The sequence below is a fragment of the Stegastes partitus genome, unplaced genomic scaffold (genome assembly GCF_000690725.1).
Source record: "Stegastes partitus isolate 25-593 unplaced genomic scaffold, Stegastes_partitus-1.0.2 Scaffold814, whole genome shotgun sequence".
In the NCBI taxonomy this organism is placed as follows: Eukaryota; Metazoa; Chordata; class Actinopteri; family Pomacentridae; genus Stegastes; species Stegastes partitus.
The window spans coordinates 241,748-267,310 of NW_007578545.1; the positions used below are offsets into that span (position 1 = coordinate 241,748).

A 25,563-nucleotide genomic window follows, 5' to 3' on the forward strand; every position below is an offset into this window, starting at 1 on the left:
CTTATGCTGCAAACATGCATGAATTTACCTTTGATGTTGCCCAGTGGGTTTTCTCTTAGCATGTTAAAGCAGCAGAAATTATGCATGCACTGGCTTGTTTGTAGAGCAAGTGAACAGAGGAGGGCAAAGGTGCCAGAGAAGGCATCCAATTTTTTTTTTTTTTTAGCATATAGATGCATTTGTTTGCACACAAGAAAATCACAAGCATGCGAAAGATGCACGACAACAGAAACCGTCACTGATTTGTTGAATTAATCAGTGCAGCTCTGATTACACGGAGCAGCAGGGGGAGCTGAACTCCAGCAGCTTCTCATTGGATGGAAAAGATGTGGGCGGATTTGCGCTGACGTTGCCCATACTCGGGATTAACTTGTTTTTTTTATGTCGCCATATCTATCACATTTTTTTACACCGGATAGCGTGATCGGCTGCAGATTGTTGTAAAAGAGTGTTGCTCCAAAACGTACATTTGGCTGCGTGTTGTGCGTGAGCGTGTGGAAACGGTGCGGTGATGGCGCGCAGTACGATGTGAGCGGCTGGATGAGGAGCAGACGTCGCACTGAGGCTACAGTGCTGATGTCCTGTCACAGTAATGGGGGCCGACGGCAGTAAAAGCAGGAAGGTGAGTTGAATGAATGAATGAAATTCCTGGTTGCTAAGGTGTGACGCACGTACGGGGTTCCCTGTTTCCATGGCGATGTTTTAGTGTCCAGGCAGCAACGACGGTGTCGATCCTTGGATGAGTGTTGCACCGTTTTATTAGCAGTATAAACTACAGTGTTATTAGACAGTATAGTTAGTGAGGGAAAAAGTCACTGATTGTTATTGCAGTGTAAAAGAAATCTATTAGATTTCTTAAGTATAATAATCTAACTTTTACATTTATAATCAATTGGCAGATGAAAATCCTCAGTGTCCTGCTTAAATCCTGACACCAACCAGTTTCTGATCAGTCGTCAGGCAAATGCCTCACTGATGGCAATTATTTCAGCTGAATGATTGTAGATGTGTCCCACCAATTGGCTGAGATGATAATGACATCGTGCACGGTTGATTACACACATCTTGCACCACAGAGCATCAGATCTGTTGTGAAGCACAGGGCCGCCCAGGGGCAGAGGGGCTGTGTGACCAAGTGACTACAGATTGGATGTAGACCAAAGGTTGTTTTTTTTCTTCTTCATTAATCACAACATCAAGCAGGAATGGTTAAGTAAAACTAATCAGATGTGTTTTCAGGGGTTGCATAAAGTCACTAAGGCCGGAATATCCTGACTTCTCTAATCTTTGTTTCACATTAGCAATCACACAGAGGAAGAGGCTGTATCATATTGAATATGTACATGTCCAGTTGCTTAAGTATAACTGCACAGTTGGAAAGAAGCAGCAGAGGAGCTGTGTTTGCACTGGGCAGCTTCCTAAAATGCAAATTGTAGCAATGTCTAGATTTCCTGCTTAAACAGTGAAAATAAACTGCTTCTAAAGTCACTTTCAGTATTGTGTTGCTTGCAACACCTTGCCTTATTATTTCTGGGCAATCAACTCCCAAAGGGTTAAGTAAAAGCTTGCATTTAGCAGTGCCTCAATTAGCATTAATCCCTCTCCTGGTCCCTGTCACTTTGAAATGGCTAAAACATGCATACGTGCATGCAAGGTTCTTTAATATCTTTTCATATTAAGGATTTTTCAGATGTTTCTCTAGAAAACATACTCACTGACATGATCCATCTTCATTCAGGATGATGACAACACACAATATAAACATTTTGTGACCTAACCACCTCTCACTGTATGCTTCTCCCCTGTCTTTCCTTCAGAGGCCCTGTGAAGGGCAGGAGGATGAGCACTTCTCATCTGGATGGCGTGGCTTCCTTTCCAGCATGGGCCTGTCTATCCCAGCAGGCCTCTGTCGCCTGGCCCCACCTGCACTGCGTCTGGGCCAGCGTCGAATGCTCCAAGGCAAGGCCCCTGAGATCCCAGAGCACGTCCTGAGGTTGGCCGGAGTCGGCCCCAGCAAGCTAAGAGCGGAGTGGAGCCTGCCAGGGTTTGTTGTTATGTTCCTGCCTGAATTCCCCCACAGAACTGTGCCTGGGCATGAACACTTTCAGGTAGGCCTCAGTTCAACACCAATTATGTGTAATGCTTTTGCTATTTTTGCCGCAGCCTGTATCTGATGTTTTCTCTCTCTGTCTTTGTGTCTGCATCTCCCTCTGTTTGCCTCACCAGGTGCTGGGTTACATCGCCAAAGGTTCATTTGGACCCATTCTGAAAGTGAAGGACAAGGTGAAACAGAAAACCTATGCTGTCAAAGTGAGTCTTCTGCCTCAATATCACATTTTTAATGTGTTTGTTTTATTAGTCAAAATCATAAAAGAACAGATTGTTCATGAATTCATGAAAGTGGTACATGAACATACACAATTTTAAATACATTTCAACGGCAGACAGTCTGAGATGAATATGTTTTGACCTAATGCAATTTAAAGATGTCACTTTGCATACTAGTATGTTTAAAAAGTGGCAGAAATACTGAATGTTTTACTCAGGACTATTATGTTCTTCGCATTTAAAAAAAAAAAAAAGGAACCAGTCAGGGCATGAACGTTAAACAGCAGTCATTGAGGCTTTTTACATATACACCAATATGATTGTTGCAGCAAACTAAAACTGTGTCCAAAGTAGTGTTGTTCATGTCAGAAATCATTACAATCCAGTGTGACTTCATCTCAGCATTTATGTCTGTCAACAGGTTATACCCAAATCAGAGATTCTTAGACTCGGAGTATTGGAGCAGTCAAAAGAAGAAGTCATAGTCCAGGTGGGTACTGACATGGACATCATCATGAGTTTGTAGATTTTAAAAAGGGTGGAAAGTTTTTAGACATTAATACATTGGAAAGAATTAAGCTTGAGAAATCAGAACACCTAAATTCTTCAACATACCGTTCTGTTTTCTATGGGACACTTCATGCAATAATCAATATTTTACATAGTTAGGGAAACCTTATTGCAGATGTGTTCATAATTTTTTGATGCGATGGTATTGCAAGATCCACCTCAAATGTTAAAAAGAAAAATAGCATAAAATATCTCTTTATGCAGATGATGTGCTGTTGTACATATCTGATTTATTAATTGTGTAAATGTTGATCGAACATATTCAAGCTACAGTGTGACTGACACAATGTAATTGGTCTAAAGAGGTGATAAAGTATTTAAATATGTTTATTTCCTGTCTATCCAGAGTCTTTAAATTTCACCAACAGCACTTAAAGTTCTGACTAAAACCATCTCCCAGAAAACTAGAAGGAGGAATGAAAATAAGGCCCTCTCTTTATCGATGGCCAGAATTAAGCTTTTTTTTCAGGTTGACCTTTGACCTTTGCCCACAGCGTCAGGTCCATCACCCATTTGTCCATGACCTCCAGGACTGCTGGCAGACACAGCGCCACCTCTACATTAGTGAGTCAGCCAGAGACCCAATCCAACCCAGATCCACTGTCCAAAACCCCTTCACTCCACCTCTTCTCACCTCAGCACCGGTAGCATCGATCTACCCACAATCCCCGACCCAACACCTAAAACGAAATGAAGAAAAGCTAACCAGCTTCTCATCAAGTCTTTTAATCTAGGTGTTTGTGCTTGTTCACCACCTCGAGACACAGACTTTACAAACCCGTCAAACCCCCAACCCACCACTCCCTCTGCATCGTGTAGCTGCTCTGCCCGCTTTCCCTCTCCTCCGGAGCATTTACCCTTTTTTCCAAATTAGCCACTGACTCAGAAAGTGTGACCCACTTTGTTTGCTTCCCCACCCCCTGTGAAAAGAGAGCGTGTTAGCCCGGAGACCAGATGTTGAACGCTGCTGCATCTCAACAGGGATACATGTCAACATTCAAAAGAGAGGACACCGCTCCTTGCTCAAACTGTGAATCATCACTGAATCACGTCTTTTAAGCCATAAATATAGAGGATATGGAAATCACAGCTATTTAAAGCTGAGAGCCTTTGCTGTGCTGCTGCTCTTTGGGGAGATTCTCGTAAGCTCTCTACAGACCTAAACTATTTTGCCATGATGGAGGTTTCTATAAACAAATCTCCCTAAGTGCTGCTAAACATTTTCATCTTGTGTTGCCTTAAATAGTGATCGGAAACATTGGTATCCCCAACTGGACAGTGCTGATTCATATTCCAGACGCACACGCCTTTTCAAATCTGCACCTAACCCACTTTATATCTCTGTTTCTCTACACCATGTACTTTGCAGCAAGGCTCAAAACAGATTGCTGCAAATTGGTTTGAAGTGGAAGATAGCTTTACACTCTTCTCATATCCAAACGACACTTCTCTTTCCCAGTTTCTTTCACCAGTGTGTGTTCCACCTCCCGCTGACCTTCCCTACCTCTCACTTCTTGCGTGGCATTACACATGCATGTTTTAATGCTGTTTCCGCTCCCACAGTGTGCGACTACTGCAGCACCGGAGACCTGTACACCTACTGGCAGATGATTGGTCAGTTCACAGAGGGGACAGTACGAGTTTTTGCAGCCGAGTTGGGATCTGCGCTCGGTGTGTATGCTACATAACACTAATAAAACCAAGGATATGAACCTATATACATCTTGTGAACCTCACCTTTCTCCTCCGATCTCTTAATTAAATCAAAGTGTCATCATGAATGTTTCCTTAGTTACTTAATTGTAAGTAATTGCGACACGAGGTCTAATTAAAATGAGATCAGCTCTCAGAGGATGTCCCACAGCAACAAAGCAGTGCTAGAGTTTAAGTATGTCAGTAGGGAGACATGGATTTAAAACTTGTTTAGTTTTCTGGTTGAGTTTTTTGTTTTTGTTTTTGTTCTTTTGCAGGATTTCTGCATGATTTTGGCGTCATTCACAGAGATGTGAAGGTAAGAATGGAAGGGATATTCACAAGTTTATGCAGTTTATTTTAATGCATAGCATGTATATAAAAGCTCAGTTTGTATTTAAAAGAATATAGGTAATTGTAGTACTTACTTAGAAACTTACTTATATTTTACAGCTAGTTTTACTACAAAAAATAAGATATCTTCCAGTGTTCCAATAAATAGAAATAAATTCTACAAATCTAATGTTTATCCCTATCAAGGGTCTTTTTTCTCACCCCCAAAGCTTCCTCCTGCTAACTGCCCTACTTACATGTATCATAAATGAACAGCCAACAAAGCACCATTTAAAGCCTTTTTGTATTTTTTTTCTTACGAAACAATATTCTATATGTAAACCTTCACAAGCTACATACTCCATGACTTAGATATTTTCCACAATGATGAGAGTAGATGTAATAATTCCCAGATGTTAGTCAGTCCCTCAATGTGATATCGTGTGCAACACATAAAATTTTAAAAACTGCTTGCTGCATTTATATTTAATTGAAGTAGAAGCTTATTGAAATGTATCGTTACCGGTGCTGTTAAGATAGAGCGCTTTGTTGTGATTATATGATTGTGATTGCATCTCTTCTTGTGCAGAGACCATGAAGCAAAAGACAAACAGTACACTGTAAAATAGGCCATAAAACAGTAAATCAGGTGGATAAAGTGATGGTAATAAAAAGGGCACTAAGTGTTGCTATAAAAGACCCATTCTGTACAGATTACAATCATTAAATAAAAGCACAGATATTATAGCGATGACAGTGGCAATGTGCATGTACCTGATAATAAGATGCCTGTATGTGTGGTAAAAGTGGAGGTAGAGTATGTATTTGACAACAACAACAAAAAAACGCCCTTGCAGGTGTTTAACATTTGTGTAGCAGTTCTTGAGTGATGCTCAGTCTGGGGGAGGATGATGAAGTCCACAGTTCAGAGGAAAAAGCTGTCTGTTTGTCTGTGAAATATTTGTTTTTGTGTAAAACACTGCTCTTAAAAGCTGCAGTTTTATTGTTTACCTACTTTTTTTTGGACAGACTTGTGGTGTGAGATAAGAATTAATTTGCAATTTAATCATCATAATGTGAAGGCTCAAGGCTCAAGAAAATCTTTCTTTTTTTTTTTTTTTTTTAAATTTAGTATGTTAATATGCAAGAATGGAATCTCATTCAGTCTATTTGACACTTTTTTGTAGATGGAAAACATCCTGCTAACAGACAACGGTAAGTAAAAAATGCCATCCCCAGCAGAGAGCAGCATAGCTCTTATATACAGGAGAAGCACAGAGAACATCCATGATATGCACAATAATATAGATTAATGTAAACAGTACATCTGTTAGCAAGAAAAAGGAACATTAGAATGGCAACATTTTAAGATTTTACATTTGTTGTAAATGCATCAGTAAAAATAATCTGAATTTAGAGCCTCATTCTTATAATAATGTAGAGAACATGGTCTTTTCCAGGACACCTCCGTTTAGCTGACTTTGGTTTGTCCCGTCGCCTGGAGAGAGGAGGACGAGCCTTTACTATTTGTGGAACCATCCAATACATGGGTGAGAAAATCACCCCCCTCATCTTCCTCTGTAGCTCATCCTGCTAACGCTGCAGATGTGGGATGTAAAAATAAACATGAACATATTGAGCATTTTCAATTAATTATACAAGGTAGTGAATGCAAAAATATGAAGCGTGTTATGTGAGTGTGCACTCTCTCTGTGTGCTCTGCAGCCCCAGAGGTGCTGAGTGGTGGACCCTACAACCATGCAGCTGATTGGTGGTCGCTGGGAATTCTGCTTTTCTCATTGGTTACTGGGAAGGTGAGCTCTCTGTTGCTAGTAGACACAGTGTGTCCTGCGTGATCAGCAGATGTAAGTCACGATTAGTCCTTCAGTGACACAACTGAGCTTGAAAATGTGAAGTGTTGATGCTTTGCCATGCAAAATTGTAAATAATCTGTCAAACTCCTGATAGATGAGAAACCCTGAATTATTCCTCTTCATGTATCTCCAATTGTCTTCAGTTCCCTGTGCCTCCAGAACCAGACCATTGCAGTATGCTGAGGAGAGTGAGGAGCTTTCCTTATGAAATGCCCCTCAGTTTCAGTTCCCCATTTGCCTTGCTAATAACTGAGGTAATTCCTACGTCTAATCATATCGCTTGGACTATTTGACTACATTTACAAAAATCAGTTTAGATCATTTAATTTCGTATCATAACCTAAACATGTTGATCTGTCAAGCTTTTGTGCAAGACTCCCTGCCGCCGCCTGAGGACTCTCGATCGTTTCCAACGGCAAACCTTCTTCCATGGAACAACTTTTGACCTCGACCTGCTTCAGCGCCAGCCTGTTGAGGTAACCGGATGTCGTCAGTTTGGTTGTTTCTAGGCTAAATTCAAACATGAGCAACAGTGTGTTAGAAATGTGTCAGCAAAAGTGCAAGCGAAGTGACTTTTCCTCACTGTCCAGGTGATTCTGGAGCTGAGAGAGAGACCAGACCGAGCTGCCAAAGCTCGACGAGGCCTCACTTTGTCTCTGCAGCCTCTCAAAGGCTTCGACTACGACTTGCTCCTCAGCCCTCCCGCCACGCCGGACACACAGCTGGATCCCGGCACACACACCCACAGCGCTGTACCTCTGCCCGGCCCAGCGCTCGCACTGCAGCCTGCTCAGGAAAAAGGTCCACGCAGAGAAGTGTTTGTGTGACGGACTTTGAGTTTACCGTACGGTTACTAACACACTTAAGGTGAAAGCCTACATGTATGTACTTCTGCACAGTTATTCACCCTTACACACAGGTGTGGTGCGCCTTGTAAAATGTCTTATTTAGCAAAAGCCAAAATAGCTGATTTTATTACAGCTGAGAAGGGAATCATGCATTTGAGTAAAAAAAACAAACAAACACCTTTTTCCTCACATGTTTTAGTGAGTTTTATGCTTTTTTGTGATGTACTGGACATCGTTGTTTCTTTTACTTGTTTGCCTTTCTTCATTGAGCACCTTTTCAAGCCTATTTGCTCAACAGTTGTGCAAGAAAGATTGCACTATTGTTCATCCACTGTCAATTTTCTCATGGCTGCCCTGTTTATACATAGTGCATAAATCCTATCACATTCACCCCACTTGGAAAAGTCATGCAAGTTGATCACAATACACGGTATTTCTTTATCTTTTTGTTTCAACTAGGTATTTGTGTCTCAGTAGGAATCTAACCAAACCCTTCAGCAAAGTGAGTCAATTTCTGAACTTCTGCCTTTTCTCATGTTGCATGATTATGAACCCATTCTGGCAGAAGTGGACGAAAGAAGAACTTTGCCTCATTTAATGTTGTTTTTACTTTAACACTTACTGTGTACCTTTATTCATGCTGTGATACAACCTTTCCCATGCTTGCTCAGCTGCTTAAAATCCATAGCAGCAGAAACGTCTCTCCTCCTGTACTTTATTAAACTCAAGCAAGTATCACAACATCAGATTCAGATGTGTATGCCATCAGTGTCTCATTTCATTTTATCATTTATAACCTGTGACTCAGGGGAGCGCTCGCTGGTTTTCCCATGCAGCCTTGATTTTGACTCCAAGATGGCGCCTGGCTCGACAGAACTGAGCCGGGACTGAGAGTTAAATGAACAACAAAATTGTTTACCTCCAGTTTTGATAGATACAGGGCTTTTTTTCTATTGTCCAAGGCTGCCCTAACCTTATTAAGTAATCTCGCCCCCATGCACTGATCACCAGATTATATAATGATTTTTGTAAAGTATGCCCTGATGTGTACCCAGAATGCCTCACATGTGTGATCCTGAGCTTGCTTTTTTTTTTGGTCACAAAATGCTTATGTATATATTCCTCTTTATAAGGTTTATATGACTATTTTGGATGCTATTTGATGTTATATGTCATGTTATGATGTATTTTTGTAATTTCCATGTAGCACAGATGGAATATTAAAACTCTTACTGTACAAGATTCTTCTGATTTTTTTTTGTCTGTGTCCGACTGGCTTGAAGAACAAAAGTCAATACGAAGCAGTACCAACACAGTATTCAGTTTATCAGGAATTGAACAAAAAATCATCATTGCCTCACTTTTTCTGTCTACTGTGCCACATTGTTTCTTCAGAAACATAGCATGCCAATGCTGAGTTAAGAAATCAAATTGTGTAACCAATCCAGACATTTGCTTAAGAGTGTGTGTTTGAGGTACTTTTACTTTAGGTGAAGGTTTCTACTTTATGACACCGTATATTGCAGTTTTTGGTCTACTCTATTCATTTCCCTGACGTAGTTACTCGTTATTTATACCACTTGCTTATAGATGAATATAGTAAAATCCTAAAATGAGCATATAAAATAGGATGCATAGGTTTCGAGTACACTAAACTACCCACCTGTAACATTATTAGTTAAGTCAGCTTTAAAGAAAAATCATAAATGAAGAGGTTTTCCTTGAAATAGACCATTTTAAGTGATTGTCACTTTTACTTAAGTAAAGGATCTGAATGTTTCTTCCACAACTGACAGTATGTTGAGCAAAACAAATTACTACGGTAGATCTATAGCAATTGTATTTCACAAATTTTCCTAAATACATGTTTATTGTATATGATTTTACATTTACTTAAGAACATGAGAGACAGGATGTGTTTCTTCCTGACAGTAAAATCCTAATTCATCCAGTATTTGTCACTTGTCTTTCTGTAGTTGAAGGGTGTGATTCATTTTTCCAAGAAGTACAGATGGTTGTTTAAAAATATCTGTTATAGGGTTGATTCTCTAAAGTCAGTATTTGGTATCATCTTTAAACAAAGCTTCATGCTTTTCTCCAAAATACAGATACATAGAAAACATCAATTCAATCCAGTCTAGTGGGTAAGAGAGAGTGTTCCTTTGTTTTAACTGCTTCACTTTGGATGGTTTCCTCATCCACCTCATCCTACATGTTTTTGGCTTCTAATTGCTTTAAGTGGTCTTAATACTTAAGTATTTTGCATTTATTATATTAAGAATTTGATCGTACAAGTTGTCAGCCTGTTTTCAATATTTTATGTTTTATTTCGCTTCCCAAATTAAATTTAAAAGTTTGTGTCCCGTTTTCTGCCTGTTTTTTTTTTTTCTTTTTGCACATAGTTTTGTTTTTGCCTGCGCAGTATCATATACTGAAGTCAACGTATGAATAATCTTGATTTGATATGGTCTAATTGCAATAATGCAAAATCATTGACTTTAGATGGCCAGCAGACTCCCATAAGAGGACAAGAAAACAGGCCATTACTAAAATCAAGGTATGTGGGCATGGTCAACTAAAGCCAGTCCCCAGATTCCATCCTGCAGGGCCATTGTGTCTCAGTAAACCTTGTTAGTAAACATTATCAGTCACTGTCATACTTCTGTTAGGGCCCGAGCACTACAGTGCGTAGGACCCTATTGTGATGCAAGGAATTATTATTCTTCTCCCGACAAAACAAATGCATTTTGGAGGGCTTAAACATGTTCAAAAACTCTAGCAAATTTGCACACACATCAGAACTGAGCAGAGCATTTCACCTACATCTACAAAATTTTGTAGGCATGTGTAGCACATCAGGGTGCACAAAAAAGTCTGTGCACACCATGCTGTAAACCCAACAGGAAGTCCGCCATTTTGATTTGCTTGTGAGATTTTTGCTTATTTTTCATCATATTCAATAGCTATCTCCTCATAGGGGATAACTCCAAGACACCTAAATTTTGGCCTGTGCATACAAAAGGCCTTAATGATGAAAAGTTATCAAAATCTTCCGCAAAAATAAAGGGCGTAGCCATGACGGTCCCCTGAAGTTTGATGATTCGCCGTGATAAAGGAAGTGCTGTCTACCTACCCTGGACATACTTGTGTGTTTCCGTCAAATGGCCTGTCTGTGACAGCCAATTTTAATGTGTCGCCATGACAACTCAAATGTATACATCTCAGCTGCACATGATGGGTTCTGGCCCAAATTAAATAGGATTGACAAGAGTCCATATCTGAAGACATCCACACTGTAAAATTGATTCATAGTCATAGCGCCACCTATTGGTAACAGGAAGTTTGACCATTACACCATTGCTCCAAACTTTGTGATATCATTCTTAAAATTGGTCAGCTAGCTCATCCCACGTTGACGATGCTACAGTGTGAAGGTTTTGCGTTTTCAAGCAACTGTGTTGCCATGGCGACGCATAGTTGCTATGACACGGAAAGGACTTTTTGACAGCTTTGGAATGCTCAAAAACTCACCAAAACTGACATATGAGTCACTATCACCTCAACACCAGACATTGTGTGCCTGTTTGGCAAAATGGCTCTATAGTGCCCCCTACAACAGTACGTTTAACCAACATCTATAAAATTTGGGAGGCATATGTAACACATCAGGATGCACAAAAAAGCCTCTTGGATCCATACTGTAAACTCAACAGGAGGTCTGCCATTTTGAAATAACTGTGCAATTTTTTTTTGTGATTTTTGCCATTTTCAAAATCTATCTCCTCCTAGGGGTTAACGCATACACGCCTCAGATTTGGCCAGCACATACAACAGGGCTTGGTGATTAAAAGTTGTGGAAACACGCCGCAAAAATCACAGGGCGTGGCAATGGCAGCCCTCTGAATTGTGATGATTCGCCATCAAAAAGGAAGCATGTCTACCAACCCTGTACATGCTCCAATCTGCCTCAAACTTTACAAACTTCATCACAGTCCTGCTCTGATGAAACCCGTATGCCAATATCCATTCACTGTCATAGCGCCACCTGCTGGCAATAGGAAAGAGCACGTTTTACACTTTTATGTGCTATAATTAGCAGGTTGACCGTATTAACCTCAAATGTAGTGACGTGAGCCTTTAGACCTTGATGATGACTCATTCCAAAAATTGTGAGTTTTCATCTCACGGTGTGTCCGTGGTGGCCCTCTGAACTTTGATGCTTCACCATGAAAGAGCAAGTGTTGTCTCCTTGCCCTCTTCCTCAAACTTTACATGCTGGATCAGAGGCCTGCCCTGATGACAGTCTCATATCATTACCCATTCACAGCTACAGCGTATCCTTTTGGCAACAGGAAAGGACACGTTTTACACTTGTATTTGCCATTAGGTGATTGTCACTTTGCATGGAACATATTTCTGTCGATGTTCACCACGTCTGACACGCGTGGAACTGTGAGGGCCCGTCCAACGCTGCTTGCAGCTTTAATTTGTTTTATATTTTGAGATTTTATTCACCAGTTAAGCACCACTGCTGCTTATGAAGCTAGTAGTTGTAGAGGGTTTCTGTAATTGGGAGCTCTGACATCTTTCACAAAAAAATGCCACACCTATAAAGCACATTGGAGGCTGTTTGATTTATTTAGTATCATGATGTTGCTGTTTGTTTTATGACAAAACTTCTAACAAGCAACAATTGTGTAATAAAAGAAAAAAAAGATGCAGAATCATGCTGCATGTGCGATTGCACGACGTGCGTGTGTGCACGATGCTGTGCGGCGCACGCGTGTTAGCCACCGAGCGTCTCTCCGTCACATGACGCAGTTTTGGCTCCGCCCACCTTCTGGAGGCTTTTGTAAAGGGTCACGTTGCGCTGCAGCAGTGAAACAGGAGACCGCACCGCATCCCTTCGCACACTGCTCACCTGTTCTCTGCCCGCTCAGACATCCATCAGCAGGTAAGAACCAGCCTTTCAACTCACCTGTACGACAGCTACACTCACTCTTTCTGTGTTATTGATCACACAAATGGTGATTCTAGTACTGTTAATGGTGATGCGGATGTGATGCTCGTCCACACAGCCTTGAGCTATCTTCCTAGCTAGTTAGCCAAAAAGTAACAGCTACCGTTTGTGTCACTTATTCTGCTGTTTATTTCGACAGAAAACCGTTAAAATATCCGAACTTTGTCAAATTTCTTCTCAAAGTTGCGCATTTCTGCTTTTCGTTGAAATACGTAACAGGAAGAGCGCAATAAAAAGGAAACGATGACCTTCAAGGATGGGAGTGGAGGAGAGGAGCCTGTTGCGTCTTATTCTAGTTCACAACGACGCTCCCCGTTTCATTACACGCGCTGAATTTGTGCGAATTTGGGGTGATACATAGCAGCCGTGTTGGGTGATGAGGGAGGGCGGTGGTGAGCTCACGTCCTCCCAGGGTGTATCTGTGCTTCAGCACGTAGACCTCTGATGTTACTGGAGGCGGGGCTGACTGAGGGGACACCGTGTAATAAGATCATGTGCAGTATATGGGAAAAAATGCTTCACACATCAGTGCATCCGTACAGCCAGGGTTCATTTTAGAAAAAAGACACGTGGTATATGTACATTTTAATTTAATTTACTGTTTTGTAAATCTGACGTGGTGAATCCATCAGTCGACAGAAAATCAATAGAAATATATCAAGTTCAAGTCATGTTAAAGCAAAATTACGAAAATTCCTTAGTTTCATCCTCTTTTGTGTGACTGTTTGCTCTGTTTCATAGTCTTCCAATATACTATATATTGGCCTTTTCCTACTGGAAAAAAACTAAAGCTGAATAAAACAAGCATTTTCAGTACAGCAGCTTGGGCATTGAGAAAATGCGAACAACATTTTTGGCTAAATTCTGGCATTTACATACCAAAATGAAAAGGTTATATGAGAAAATAATCTGCAACGTTATTAATGATAAAAATAATGGTTAGTTGCAGCCCTAAGTAACAGTGTACTGTGTAAGTGAATAAATTGATTTATTTATTTATTCTTTCATTCATTCTGTACAAAATGTCTTTTAAAGTAATAAATACCCATCACAGTTGCCCAGATATGAAGACAAAATGTTCAGATTGGTTGTTGCTTGTTGACCAGCAGTGCAAATCTAAACCATTCATCAATTACCTCAGTTGTTGATGATTAATTCTCTATTCATTTCAGCTCTCAAACTGAGCTTTATGTATGAAACAGAATGTCAGCAGTCAGATGACATCTAAACAGCATAACGGCAGAACATCGAGTACATAAGATTTCATTTTTTTAGTTATTCATTGTAAACCCTACAAGAGATTGCAATGAAATTATTATTTTTTCACCTTTTACCCTAATCCAATGTCTCCCTTCTCAAACTGCAACAGAACATATATTCAAATTGTCCTCCCAATTGAAGGTTTTTTTTTACAAGTTCTCAAAATGGAACTGTAGCTGTAGTGTAAACCTGCACGTTTTCACGAGTGTCAACCTTTCTTTGAACTGCAACACACGCGCAGCCTTGACGTCTACTATAGGGTCCTGAGTCATTGAGCTGCATGGGTAACAGTGCTCCTGCTAGCGCTGCTGGATCGAGGCCTGAAGATAGAAGCAGCCCAAAAACAGAGACGTGCAACAGTGTCAAGGCCAGCAGCCCATCTGGTAACAAAAACGCAGCACAGCAAGCAGGCTTTTTACTTTTTGACTAGTGCTGCCCGGCAGGAGCCATTTCACCTCCTTAAAGCTCATGCAGCTTGCAATGTAGAAAAACAAACATGAAGACAGCTAAACCCTCAGGTAGTGATAATGATGCAGACAAGGCGATGGAAAATATATCCATCCTCTCCCTACATGCTTATTACTGTAATTTCAACAATCAGTAAATGTTCTAAGTGCAATGCCAGCCTGAGTCTAGGTAGATAAACTGAGTTTACCCCACTCAGTCCCTGCCTGCAGCCTTATAAATACTAGGCAAAATAGTGTGCAAGCTTAGATATATTGTAGTTTAATGCTTGCAGCAATGCTTTAAAAAATACCAGCTGCAGCATGATTGCTATAGATGTAGATACTGTTTTGTTTTTTGTTTTTTTAATGTAACTTTGTTTATGTATTTGTGATCTCTTACTCCTCGATTGGTTCTGTTTAAGGTGAAAGATAGAAGCATTACACAAGTGATAGCAGAGTTTCAGACAAGAAATGGATGTAGTGGTTTGTTCTTTAGTTTTGTCTCAGTTCCGTTTTAATTTAACCAGTTAGCGTCACAGTGTTGCATCTGAATGGTAGAAATGTGAATTCAAACATTAATTCCATCTTTTTTTCCATTTGATGCATGTCATTAAGTCGGATTACTGTGATCAATCTGGGCTGCATTTCACAGATACACAATTACAGCACTTTAAGTACATTAAAATACAGTCATCGGTCTTGCATGTCTTGCCAAATTGTAAGTGGTTCTGCGTCATGCATTGGGGAGTTGGCTGTTACAGCCTGATGGCGCAGTGCAGAAATGGTGCTTTTTTTCCTTATGAGGTGACCACTGTGCAACAGGCTGGAGTGAAAATCACAGTGAGATGTGATGGAGAGAAACTTCAAGATGGCTGCTGAATAATTTTAGCCTTCTCTCGGTCATGTCTCTCTCAAATTTGTCAACTTTAGTCCTGTGTAGACGGTCTAATTTTAGTGGAAACAATTCTAAAATAGCTCTTTTAATAGCCAACCCAAAAACATAATGCCTGTCTTTATGAAGTCAATTACAAAGCTGTATTTGTCAAATCATGCAGTCATGTCCTTCTTCACATCTAACCTCTGAGGTAATGACATCAGAAAGTTGCCACTTCCAATCATGTCAAAGCAACATTTTTGCAACAGTGTGTGTTTTTTGCCAATCAGAAAGATGGTTCTTCAAACTTTCATTCAAGCATTTGCACAGCTGATGCACCTTCTGAAAGAGTGTCAACCAACATCTTATGAGATCAGTAAGCTACCAGAATGATATTTAGAAGATTAGACACTTCTATCATATTGTCTAATGTGATAAAATACAACAGATTAAAGATTGTTTACCACCATGAAGACACAATTTTACTTCACCTAAAAACATGTTAATCTGCAGCAGTAATTGTACTGTAGTGTCTTTACATTTTTAAAAACTTTGTAATCAAAGCATTATGTTTTTTTATTTTTGCTCAGATGTATAGTTTGCATTGGGCAGTATCAAAATACAAAATGCCCTTGGCTTCAGGGTTATCTCCTGGAGATTGGTAAGCTGAGGGGGTTGGTGCTGCTGAAACACATCATCACATTATCAGTGCACTTACTAAGTTAAGGTGTACACAGTCTCCTCACTCAGTACATCTGTGGCCTCTTCTGTGTAGTGTAGCATGACTGCTTGATTTTCCAATAAATCAATTAGTCAATCACCGACAGAAGCTTGCCAGACAGTCTTAAGTAAAACCCTTCTTTGTTCACCTGATTAGATCGTTGATGTGTGTTCCTGCTAACACGCCAAGCTTAGTGAGACAGACTCCCTTATTTCTGTTCTGTCACATCTGTGGTGCTAACAGCCTGCAGCCCATCATAGTTCAGTGTGAAGCACGAAGTAGAACTCCATCTTGTTTTTGTTCTCAGTGTTCCCCCATGGATACAGAGCGTTTCCTGGAGACACTTGAGGGGCAGATACTGAAATAGAAAACACTAATGTCAGTATCTACAGCATCTGTTCTGGCCAGGAAGTCTGACATTCACTGACACGGAGTTGTCCTCTGCCAAGATCACTTTTGCAATATTCAGGTTTTAGCCCCATGAATGCTCAGTATTACTAAATTACTCAGTACAGCTGTAATGCACGCCAGGCCCGAAAGTACGCACATCTGACTGGCATTTCAACTAAAACAGTTCATCCACAACCTTCTCAAAATGCAGTCCATCAGGGGAACGCACTATTTGATTTGTGTGTCATTTTGGATTTGGAGAAACAGAGAATGAATTCCACATAGGAACTGAAATATGTTCTTGGATGGATGGCACTGGGTGGATTTTTTCAAAGGATAGACCAAGGAGACAAAGTTGTGGAATACATTTGATGTTCACAGTAAGAAAACCCCAGTTAGCTCATCTCACATAGTATTTATGCTTTTAGTCATTTCCATAAGCAACTGCTGTCAGAAAAACAGCAGCAACAAACTGTGCTGTCCCTTGTGCTACTAGAAGTTCCAGCTAATGTGCCATAATGCACAGCTACTAGACCTTCATCCAAAAACAACATCTCTTCTACCTGTGAAGTCTTGCACAGTATCAGTGCTACAGTGTGAGGATAAAGAAGGACAAAGACAGGGTCACATCTGCCATAGTGAATTTAACAAAAAAGCAGCTTGTGTTCTTTCACTCTGAGACACTGTGCACAAAACCTTACACAGCACAGTTGATAACTTTAAAAAATACATTAAAATTTTTGCCTGCAGTAATGTAATCACAAACTTTGAAAAGTGTGTTGTTGCCACCAAACCCACCTCAGGCTGATCACATGTCAGAGGAGGGACACACTGTATGACATTGTCCTTCAAGGTTATGTTCTGTTCTTGAGCTCCATTTTCAACTGAAAAGTGACTTCTTGAAAAAACGAAAGTTCACATATTTGCCAACTTCCCATTGTGTTGGAGTAATTGTTGTGCAAAAATTACATTTCACATTGCAAAATGAAGATTTCACATTGCCTAGCAAATTATTTTGCAATGTTTCCTCGGCAGAAACCCAATCACATTGGAACCAAAGTCAGTGTAAGTGTATTGTTGAGGCACGCAGCTGCTCACAAAAGATAGCAGGTATTTGCTGAGCATGATTTTTGACTGGCAAACAGTGGAGCAGAATTGAGCACACACAAACATGCTGAAATCCCACACATCGTTCCTGTGCCCTTGGCTTGGCCTTTATCAAGTTTAAATACTTTCTTTTATTCACTGGATGTGTCGTCATGCAGTTTGTACTGCTGTTCAAATTAATACTGGTACTAATTATTATAGGCTGTAGTAAATTATTTTATTTCACCTGAATGAAAGATGTAACTAGGAGCAGTGAGCCGTGCCTAGCCTTTCTGTTGTGGTAACTTCACACTGTTTTCACTGAGAGGCCTGTGTGTGCTCTAAAGGTTATCTCATAGCTTTAAGCTGAGGATTACCACAGAGGATACAGGTTATGCCAGGCAGTGTCCTACCACAGCTAACCAGTCTCTGCTAGGAATTCAGTTTATATTACTGAGCTATAGTATACTCTCTATTAACATGTTTTTGTTTTGCATTACACTTTCGGTGTGCTCTTCATGATAAAAACTATTGTAGGTTGTAGTTTAGAATCTGATTAGTCCAAGCGAATCTTGCACAATAATGTATGGTTGAACATTTATAGTAAATATATTTGTGTCCAGGTCTTTTTTTTCTGGCAGTGCAACAAAACTCAGTGCAGCATGCACGTCCATGCAGCTACCTGAAGCTAACCCGACCTTGTAGCTCCCACCCATTAAACTGATTCGTCAATAGTCTCTTCCATTATTGTGCCACATACCAGTCCACTTGTGAGATTTTAGTGAACAAAGCCACAATCTGTGACGTTGGTCGCTGGGAGTGGCTCGGTAACCGGTGCAGTCGACCAGAACGACAAGTCACAGCTTGTTCCCAGGAACATTCTGCATTAGTGGGAGTGATGCGTTTTAGGGATGTGTGATAATGGGAATTTACGAATCTTGTTTGTGTTCATTCTACACGTATTGATTAGATACAATCGGTAGTCACAAGGCAGCAGCACTACACTAGATTGGGTGATAAAATTTGGAAACAAATCATGTTTTAATCAGTTCAGAGAAATAAAAGGCATGCATATGTGCAATTCACAAAGAGGGATGTAATGACATTAGAGGAAAATAGGAGAAGCCAAAGTGTTGCTGAGGAGAGGGAAACGAGCCGTGCTGCATCCAGTCCTTGCAGCTATAATGAGGACTGGCAGCAGAGTCTATAGGAGCAATGTTGCATAATGTGCCGCTCTGTCTTCTGTGCTTCAGATGGGATGGAGAGGGGAGGGGAGAGGTTATGTAACTGCTTATTTACGGCAGAGTGAGGAAGGGAATAGAGGGAGAACGTAATAATCTGGTTTGGAGCTTGTGCGTACATGTTAGCACGTTGTGACAGCAAGGCTGCTGCCTCCAAACGGTTTCTGTATGACTGAGACCAGACAACCTATTATAGAGATGTGTTTCATTTGAGTCAACACAGTCATATACAAACCCTAAATGGTATAAATGTCCGTGAGGAAGGTTTACTTGGTTCTACAGAACAGTCAAACAAAGATCTATTTTACTGAACATGAAGTATGCAGCAGGTTTTTTTTTTCAGACTCCTTTTCCCCCAGGAAGCAGGAAGCCAAGCCTTGTGCTCACAGTCCTTGCTTTTATCACATCTCACACACATGCTGTGTAACTGGACTGTGTGAATTTAGCTGCTATCATGTAGGAGTTTTGTCCTTTTCGCCCATCCTCCAACCATCACTGAGAGGAGCGCAGCGTTCAAGGAAGCAGCCATGTTGTAGACAAAAGAGGGACATTAACGGGGGCCAGTGCTGGGCAGTCATCCAAGTCAACTCAAGGTGAAACAATGACCCTCTCTCTCTCTCTTTCAGCCACCATGACTCACCAGTATCCAGCACTGACTACTGAGCAGAAAAAGGAGCTCCAGGAAATCGCTCAGAGGATAGTCGCTCCAGGAAAGGGCATCCTCGCAGCCGATGAGTCCACCGGTATGTGTTTGTGTCATGTGTGTTGACTTCATGAGTTTCAGTGTTAGCTTAAAAACCAAAATAAAATGGTGTATGTTGAATATGCAACATATGTTGCCCAGTGTATTGTATCATGGGCATACAGCTACTTCCTTCTACTGGACAGTTTGTTTCTTGCACTGTACATATTGCAACTTTGTGTTGGAGAAATCATCTTCAGGCTACAGGATGCAGTCCAAGATAATGTCTTCTTGTGTTGTGTTAAAACCCAAAGACGTTGGGTTGATACAAAAATGAAAAGGATTAGGAAAGCAGCTAATCCTCCAACTGAAGACACTGCAACCAGAGAATAGCTCCCGTTATTAATCAATTATCAAAAAAATCAATTATCAAAAAAGCAGCAGATAAAATAATTGTTTAAATCTCATACTTAAGACATCTCCGTCTACTGATAGGAGTAAGTGTTTTAAACTCAGTTTATGTCTGCTTTGCTGAATAGTTTTACTCCTCAGCTGGTAAGAATTAATTGCGTAGTAATTTGCAGAAATATCTAAGCCTGAGTTTAACCACAACAGTACAGTTATGTATGCGTGAATAAAATTATTCTTAATTTGAATCAGTGTGATAATAAATATGTGTGTCGACTTCAGGCAGCATGGCGAAACGTCTGAACCCCATTGGGGTTGAGAACACAGAGGAGAACAGGCGTCGCTATCGCCAGCTGCTCTTCACAGCGGACCAGCGCATCGACAACTGTATCGGAGGGGTCATCTTCTTCCATGAAACCCTCTACCAGAACACAGACGATGGCACTTCTTTTGCCAAGCTCATCAAAGACCGCGGCATTGTTGTCGGCATCAAGGTACTTGTTGCTCAGTGTTGCATTTTACCACTAAAGTCGGATTTAAATCTGTTCAGCTGGGTTTCATGTAAGTTTAAAAGAGCCACTTCATCTGTATTTGGTAGAAATGCTTGTGTTTTCTTGCTCTCTTTCTACAATAGCAACATTATGTGGTCTCGGCTATCGACTTGTTTATATGGGTCGTCATGCTCTACCTTGGTATCCTGAAACATAAAAGCTTTTCTTTTGTTTGGCTGTGAATGTCCTCAGAGCTCCAGTGTTGGTATTAGATTACAACCCAGTATTCCAGGTCAACAGGCAAAAAGAGACGCCTGTCTTTTGTTTGGCAGGTAAAACTGAAAAGTATTTGAAAACACTGACTCTCTGTCAGCATGTTTACTGTAGATACATGCAGACCAACCCATAACAGCAGGTCAGATTGTGACGACAAACTGGGCCAAAGAGCTCTCGGGTCATATGCTTGGGAATATTATGCACAGTAAAATTCAATAGGATTTGGTATCCTAAATGTCCATGTTTCTCTCTTTCTAGGTGGACAAAGGTGTTGTGCCCCTGGCTGGAACAAATGGAGAAACCACCACTCAGGGTAGGAAGCAGCAGGAACACACACCCTGAAAACCTCAAACAAAAGCCCAGCTTTATTTCTGATGGATGTGTCTGTGTATGTGTTGGTGTGTAGGTCTTGATGGACTGTCTGAGCGCTGCGCACAGTACAAGAAAGACGGTGCCGACTTCGCCAAGTGGCGTTGTGTGCTGAAGATCAGCGAGACCACACCATCTGAGCTGGCCATCTTTGAGAATGCTAATGTACTGGCACGTTATGCTAGCATCTGCCAGCAGGTTGGTATGAAGTGACTTAATCAACATAGATTGGTTCTGGCTTCACAGCAAATTCATGTAGTGTATCTATAAGAATATAAGAGTTTGTGTTAACTTCATACTTTGTAATGTCTCTTAGAATGGTATTGTTCCAATTGTGGAGCCTGAGATTCTTCCTGACGGAGACCATGACCTGAAGCGTTGCCAGTACGTCACCGAGAAGGTAACGTAGTGAGAAATTTACATGACACCAACCACTGTGAATGTTCTGTTAGCAATGCTCACAGTCTTTCGACTTTCACACATTATTCTGTCTCCTGCTGCTAGGTCCTAGCTGCCGTGTACAAGTCTCTGTCAGACCACCATGTGTACCTGGAGGGGACACTGCTGAAGCCCAACATGGTCACAGCTGGACACTCCTGCCCCACCAAGTACAGCAGCGAGGAAATCGCCATGGCTACTGTCACTGCTCTGCGCCGCACCGTGCCTCCAGCTGTCACAGGTCAGACATGGATGGATACAAAAAGAAAATTCCTTGTGTGGGATCCTGACTATCAGTTTGCACGACAAGGACTATCAGATATCAGAAAATTGTTCTATTTAGACCAAGTTTGGAAACTAATGAGTCTGATCCTTTTTACACATACACTGCATACCTAAAAAATAACACTTTCATTTACAGGTTCATTGTTTTTTTTTAAATTAGTTTTCATGTAAGTTCCTAGAAATATTAATGTAATTTTAGGTGAAACATAAATAAGTCTTTATTCATCATCAATTCATGATTGGAAATAGTTTTATCCATAGCCAAATTTCCCATTTTTGCATGTTTTACTGATCTACTTTATGCTGACTGAAAGACTAACAGACTGTTTAGTATTTAATTGTAATTAATGCATTAGAACTGAACCAGCAAAAAATTACATAACAAATGATCAGAATGTTGTTAGGAATTTATAAATCTGCGAAAAGGGAAGGATATATTGTCATGTTGTGCTGAAAATGTGACGCTGAATGGCCTAAATGTTTCATGAAATCGGGTTTGAGCAGGTAGATAACTTTTATGTTTTCTTGTTTTTTCTCAGGAGTGACATTCTTGTCAGGTGGCCAGTCCGAAGAGGAAGCCAGCGTGAACCTTAATGCCATTAACAACTGTCCACTGCTTAAGCCCTGGGCTTTGACCTTCTCCTACGGCCGCGCCCTGCAGGCCTCTGCTCTCCAAGCCTGGAGAGGAGAGTTGAACAACGAGAAGGCCGCCACCGAGGAGTTCATCAAGCGTGCTGAGGTCAGAATAAAAACATAAAGGGATCCAACATATCCTCGCACAGTTAAATAAAATGGAAGCGTTCTTCGTGCTGTGTTGACCATAAGAATTTTTTTGTTTCTTCTACCTTTTCCAGGCAAACGGCAAGGCTGCGCTCGGAAAGTACGAGTCTTCCGGAACTGCTGGCGCCGCAGGAAAGTCCCTCTACGTAGCTAATCACGCCTACTAAACATCAAATTGCCAGATTCAGCTGTGGCCTAGTTATAGTCTTATATCTGCTCTGCTATTCCCCCTCACTCCTCCATCAATCACAGGCCTGCGCTGTCTACTGTACTTTATGTTATCAGAGTTATTAAAATTACATTAGTAGATATGTGTATTTAAAAACATAATGTGAAACCAGAGTACTAAAGGGAACAGGCTTGTTTTTCTTTTTCTATTGGGTCAAACAAATCAAAACGGAGACAGTTTATGACTGAAGTGGAAAACTGTTTCATTTCATGTCTAGCCTGTTATTGGACTAGGCGATTGGAAGTTAGTGGCCGCAAAATTGTTAACATTCGATATAATATAGATAATCAGTCAGTATTTATTTCATGCCTCTTCTTATGTGCGCCTGTCTCCACACCAGGTGCTTTCACTCTTTCTCCACCACTTGATAAATCTTGAACTGCTCCCAAAGCGGGCCAGATCAGCATATGTGTGTCAGTGTTTTGCTTCTGTAAGAACAAAATGTGGGCTTACTGTGCTAACGCTATACTAACATCCACACTGACAGTGGGACCAACCGATTATTCATAGCATCAGTACATCTGGTTTAGAGGCAACATGACAAGAAATATGGTGAAAATGTGGACTGGCGTCAACCCTTTGAGCAAAAGCGCGGAGTGCTTGTTGTACTCTCAGACAACTGTAGCTCCAGCAGAGACACACTGTACTGTAATAAACCACCACACACCAGGAGTCATTCCTAATAATTCATCCTAATCTTTTTGTTTTTGAGCTATTTATCACAGTTATTCCGAAACAATCATCTTGTGTGTCAGTTCTCAGTATAACATTAGCTTTAAAATTCATACGGTAATTAATGTATTGAGTTGTGTGAAGGTGTCGATATTATGTGATGCTTGTGTGTCATCCCCCCCTCCTGATTTCCCCCTGCCTGCCCCATGGGAAGATCTGATGAGTTTCTATTGACGTACGCGTAAAGTCGCCCAACACATGGGGTTAGCAGCAGGGAAACAGTCACTGCTGTGTTGGAATCCTGTGATGTTTGTGATGTTAATATTGTTCTTGAAGCACTTGGTGTGTCAAATAGTGGAGAAAAATAAACATTAAAAATTATCCAAGATCTCTTTGTGTTGTGTTACTGCTCCTCTAGGATGCCTTTTGGATGCAACTGATTGACACGAGAGCACACATGACCATATTTACTTTCATTTTTATGGTTCATAATATACAGCCCCCCTATCAACAGTACATTTACTCCAGTGCTGTACTTCTGGGTTGTTGTTACGAGGACTTAAATGTTTCCATTTTGTGCTACATTATGCTTCTCTTTCCAGAGGAAAACATGATACTTCACAATATTTATCTCATACATGAGTTGCTAGTTACCTTTGAAATTAAGGTTTTATACACATAATTAGTTCATACAATATCATCCAATAACATCAATACAAAACTGACCAGGGCCAGTTTAAGTACATATTACATGACATAATTATGCAGTTTTGCTTAAGAATATGCAACATTTTTATTCCTATATTGTGGTATTACTGATTTTACTTAGGAAAAGGATTATATACTGCTGCGATCACTGGGACTTAATGCATACATGCTAGGTTTTTAAGCTGTTTTTTCTTTCCTTGCACAACCTGCAAGTTTCCCCAGATGGTGTCCACCCAGGTAATGTACTTTTAGCTAGTTAAATATCAGCTTTACAAGACAAGGTATCCACAATATTAAAGCACCTCCATGTGACTGCAAGTGTCTCAGTGTGTGCATATGTAAACAACTCTGTTCAGTTAATGGATTAAAATGCAGTTTCAAGACCATCTCATTTTTTTGTCAAGGACATAGTCTGCAATTTGATTTAAACAAAAAGATGACCTTGTCAATAAAACCTATTGAATGCTTGTCACAAGCGCCGCTAGCACGGGGCATCTAGATCTTGCAAAGGTGGCTTAAAGGTTGAAAAGGTCGTATATTTGACACTGGGACCAGCAGGATCAATCTGGGTGGAGTGAATGAACGAGTGGAAGAGCAGCTGTCCTCCTTCATTACCACTACTGAGGTGCACTCGAGCAACTGGACAAGTTGTCTTATCCCACCTGGCAAAGCACAGGTATAAATAATTTAATTAATGGTAGTGCTGGTCCTGGTATTGTGCTTCCTGGCTCACTGTTATAACACACTGGGACATCTGAATAGAACAGATGTCTGAGTAAGCACAGTAACACCTGTGCTTTTCTTACTTTGCCAGGTCCAAATAACTCTGTAAAAAAATCTTTTTTAAAAAGCCTATTTTTGTTCATAGAGAAGTGCTGATCCAGCTTAGTGAGCTGGCCCAGTTTTTGAGGCAGAGTTATCCAGTTTTGCTGTGATTCTACTTAGAAAGTGAGTTTGAGTGCTAGATGACTATTCTAGATACTTTAGAATATATATAAAAAAATAAATAGCATCTTTATTTTGGAGAAAAAAATTAAGTGATGAATTGTTGTGCAAATAACATTTCCTCACAGATTGCAGTAAATAATCTTATAGAATCTCCATGATCATAACAAATTAAGAATTCAAGGTGAATTCACATTACAATCATTGAATTGTGCTGTAATGTGATTCCAATATTGTTGTCCCTTCACATATACAGACAAAGTGGTCAAAGTACTATAAGTAAGTAGAGTAATATTTTGTGTTATTTTGAGTTGTATATGCATTAAACAGTACGCTCTAATGTTTCCATTTTCTGATTAACTGAATTCATGTATTTGTATCCAAATGAAAGCCACCACATGAGGCACTGTTTGCAAGTGTCGCACATTGTGCTTGTGCGTTACATATAATTACCGGGATGTCCCGATGGTCACTGTCCCTCAGGTTTGGGATAGATATACAGTCACAAATCACAACATTTGCTTCCATTTCGGTAAATGTATCTATAAATATAAATCATAGGTGCGCTTCATACCCATATGAGTCACTGGGTTTGGT

General features: G+C 40.5%; 2 protein-coding genes across 2 annotated transcripts; both read left to right on the forward strand.

Annotated features, from left to right (window-relative positions):
• Positions 1-445: 445 nt before the first annotated feature.
• Positions 446-8,887, forward strand: rskrb (ribosomal protein S6 kinase related b). The gene is made up of 13 exons (XM_008292498.1): positions 446-622; positions 1,818-2,108; positions 2,227-2,310; positions 2,750-2,818; positions 3,393-3,462; positions 4,462-4,569; positions 4,869-4,909; positions 6,111-6,138; positions 6,384-6,473; positions 6,649-6,737; positions 6,941-7,051; positions 7,160-7,273; positions 7,388-8,887. Exons 1-13 carry the CDS (start codon positions 593-595, stop codon positions 7,622-7,624), a joined length of 1,362 nt encoding a protein of 453 aa, XP_008290720.1. The 5' UTR covers positions 446-592; the 3' UTR covers positions 7,625-8,887.
• A 3,605-nt stretch (positions 8,888-12,492) lies between these two features.
• On the forward strand, positions 12,493-23,701 carry aldocb (aldolase C, fructose-bisphosphate, b). Its single transcript, XM_008292499.1, has 9 exons — positions 12,493-12,599; positions 19,310-19,426; positions 20,056-20,267; positions 20,799-20,853; positions 20,947-21,107; positions 21,226-21,309; positions 21,414-21,588; positions 22,172-22,371; positions 22,487-23,701. Exons 2-9 carry the CDS (start codon positions 19,315-19,317, stop codon positions 22,577-22,579), a joined length of 1,092 nt encoding a protein of 363 aa, XP_008290721.1. The 5' UTR covers positions 12,493-12,599; positions 19,310-19,314; the 3' UTR covers positions 22,580-23,701.
• The last annotated feature ends 1,862 nt before the right edge of the window (positions 23,702-25,563 follow it).

Excerpts from the sequence above, each read along its gene's own strand:
- rskrb (XM_008292498.1), top strand. The coding sequence starts at position 593 with ATGGGGGCCGACGGCAGTAAAAGCAGGAAG. Across the intron at positions 2,311-2,749 it reads AGAAAACCTATGCTGTCAAA|GTTATACCCAAATCAGAGAT; the intron begins GTGAGTCTTCTG and ends GTCTGTCAACAG. Across the intron at positions 4,570-4,868 it reads CGAGTTGGGATCTGCGCTCG|GATTTCTGCATGATTTTGGC; the intron begins GTGTGTATGCTA and ends GTTCTTTTGCAG.
- aldocb (XM_008292499.1), top strand. The coding sequence starts at position 19,315 with ATGACTCACCAGTATCCAGCACTGACTACTGAGCAGAAAAAGGAGCTC. Across the intron at positions 21,108-21,225 it reads ATGCTAGCATCTGCCAGCAG|AATGGTATTGTTCCAATTGT; the intron begins GTTGGTATGAAG and ends AATGTCTCTTAG. Across the intron at positions 21,589-22,171 it reads CGTGCCTCCAGCTGTCACAG|GAGTGACATTCTTGTCAGGT; the intron begins GTCAGACATGGA and ends GTTTTTTCTCAG.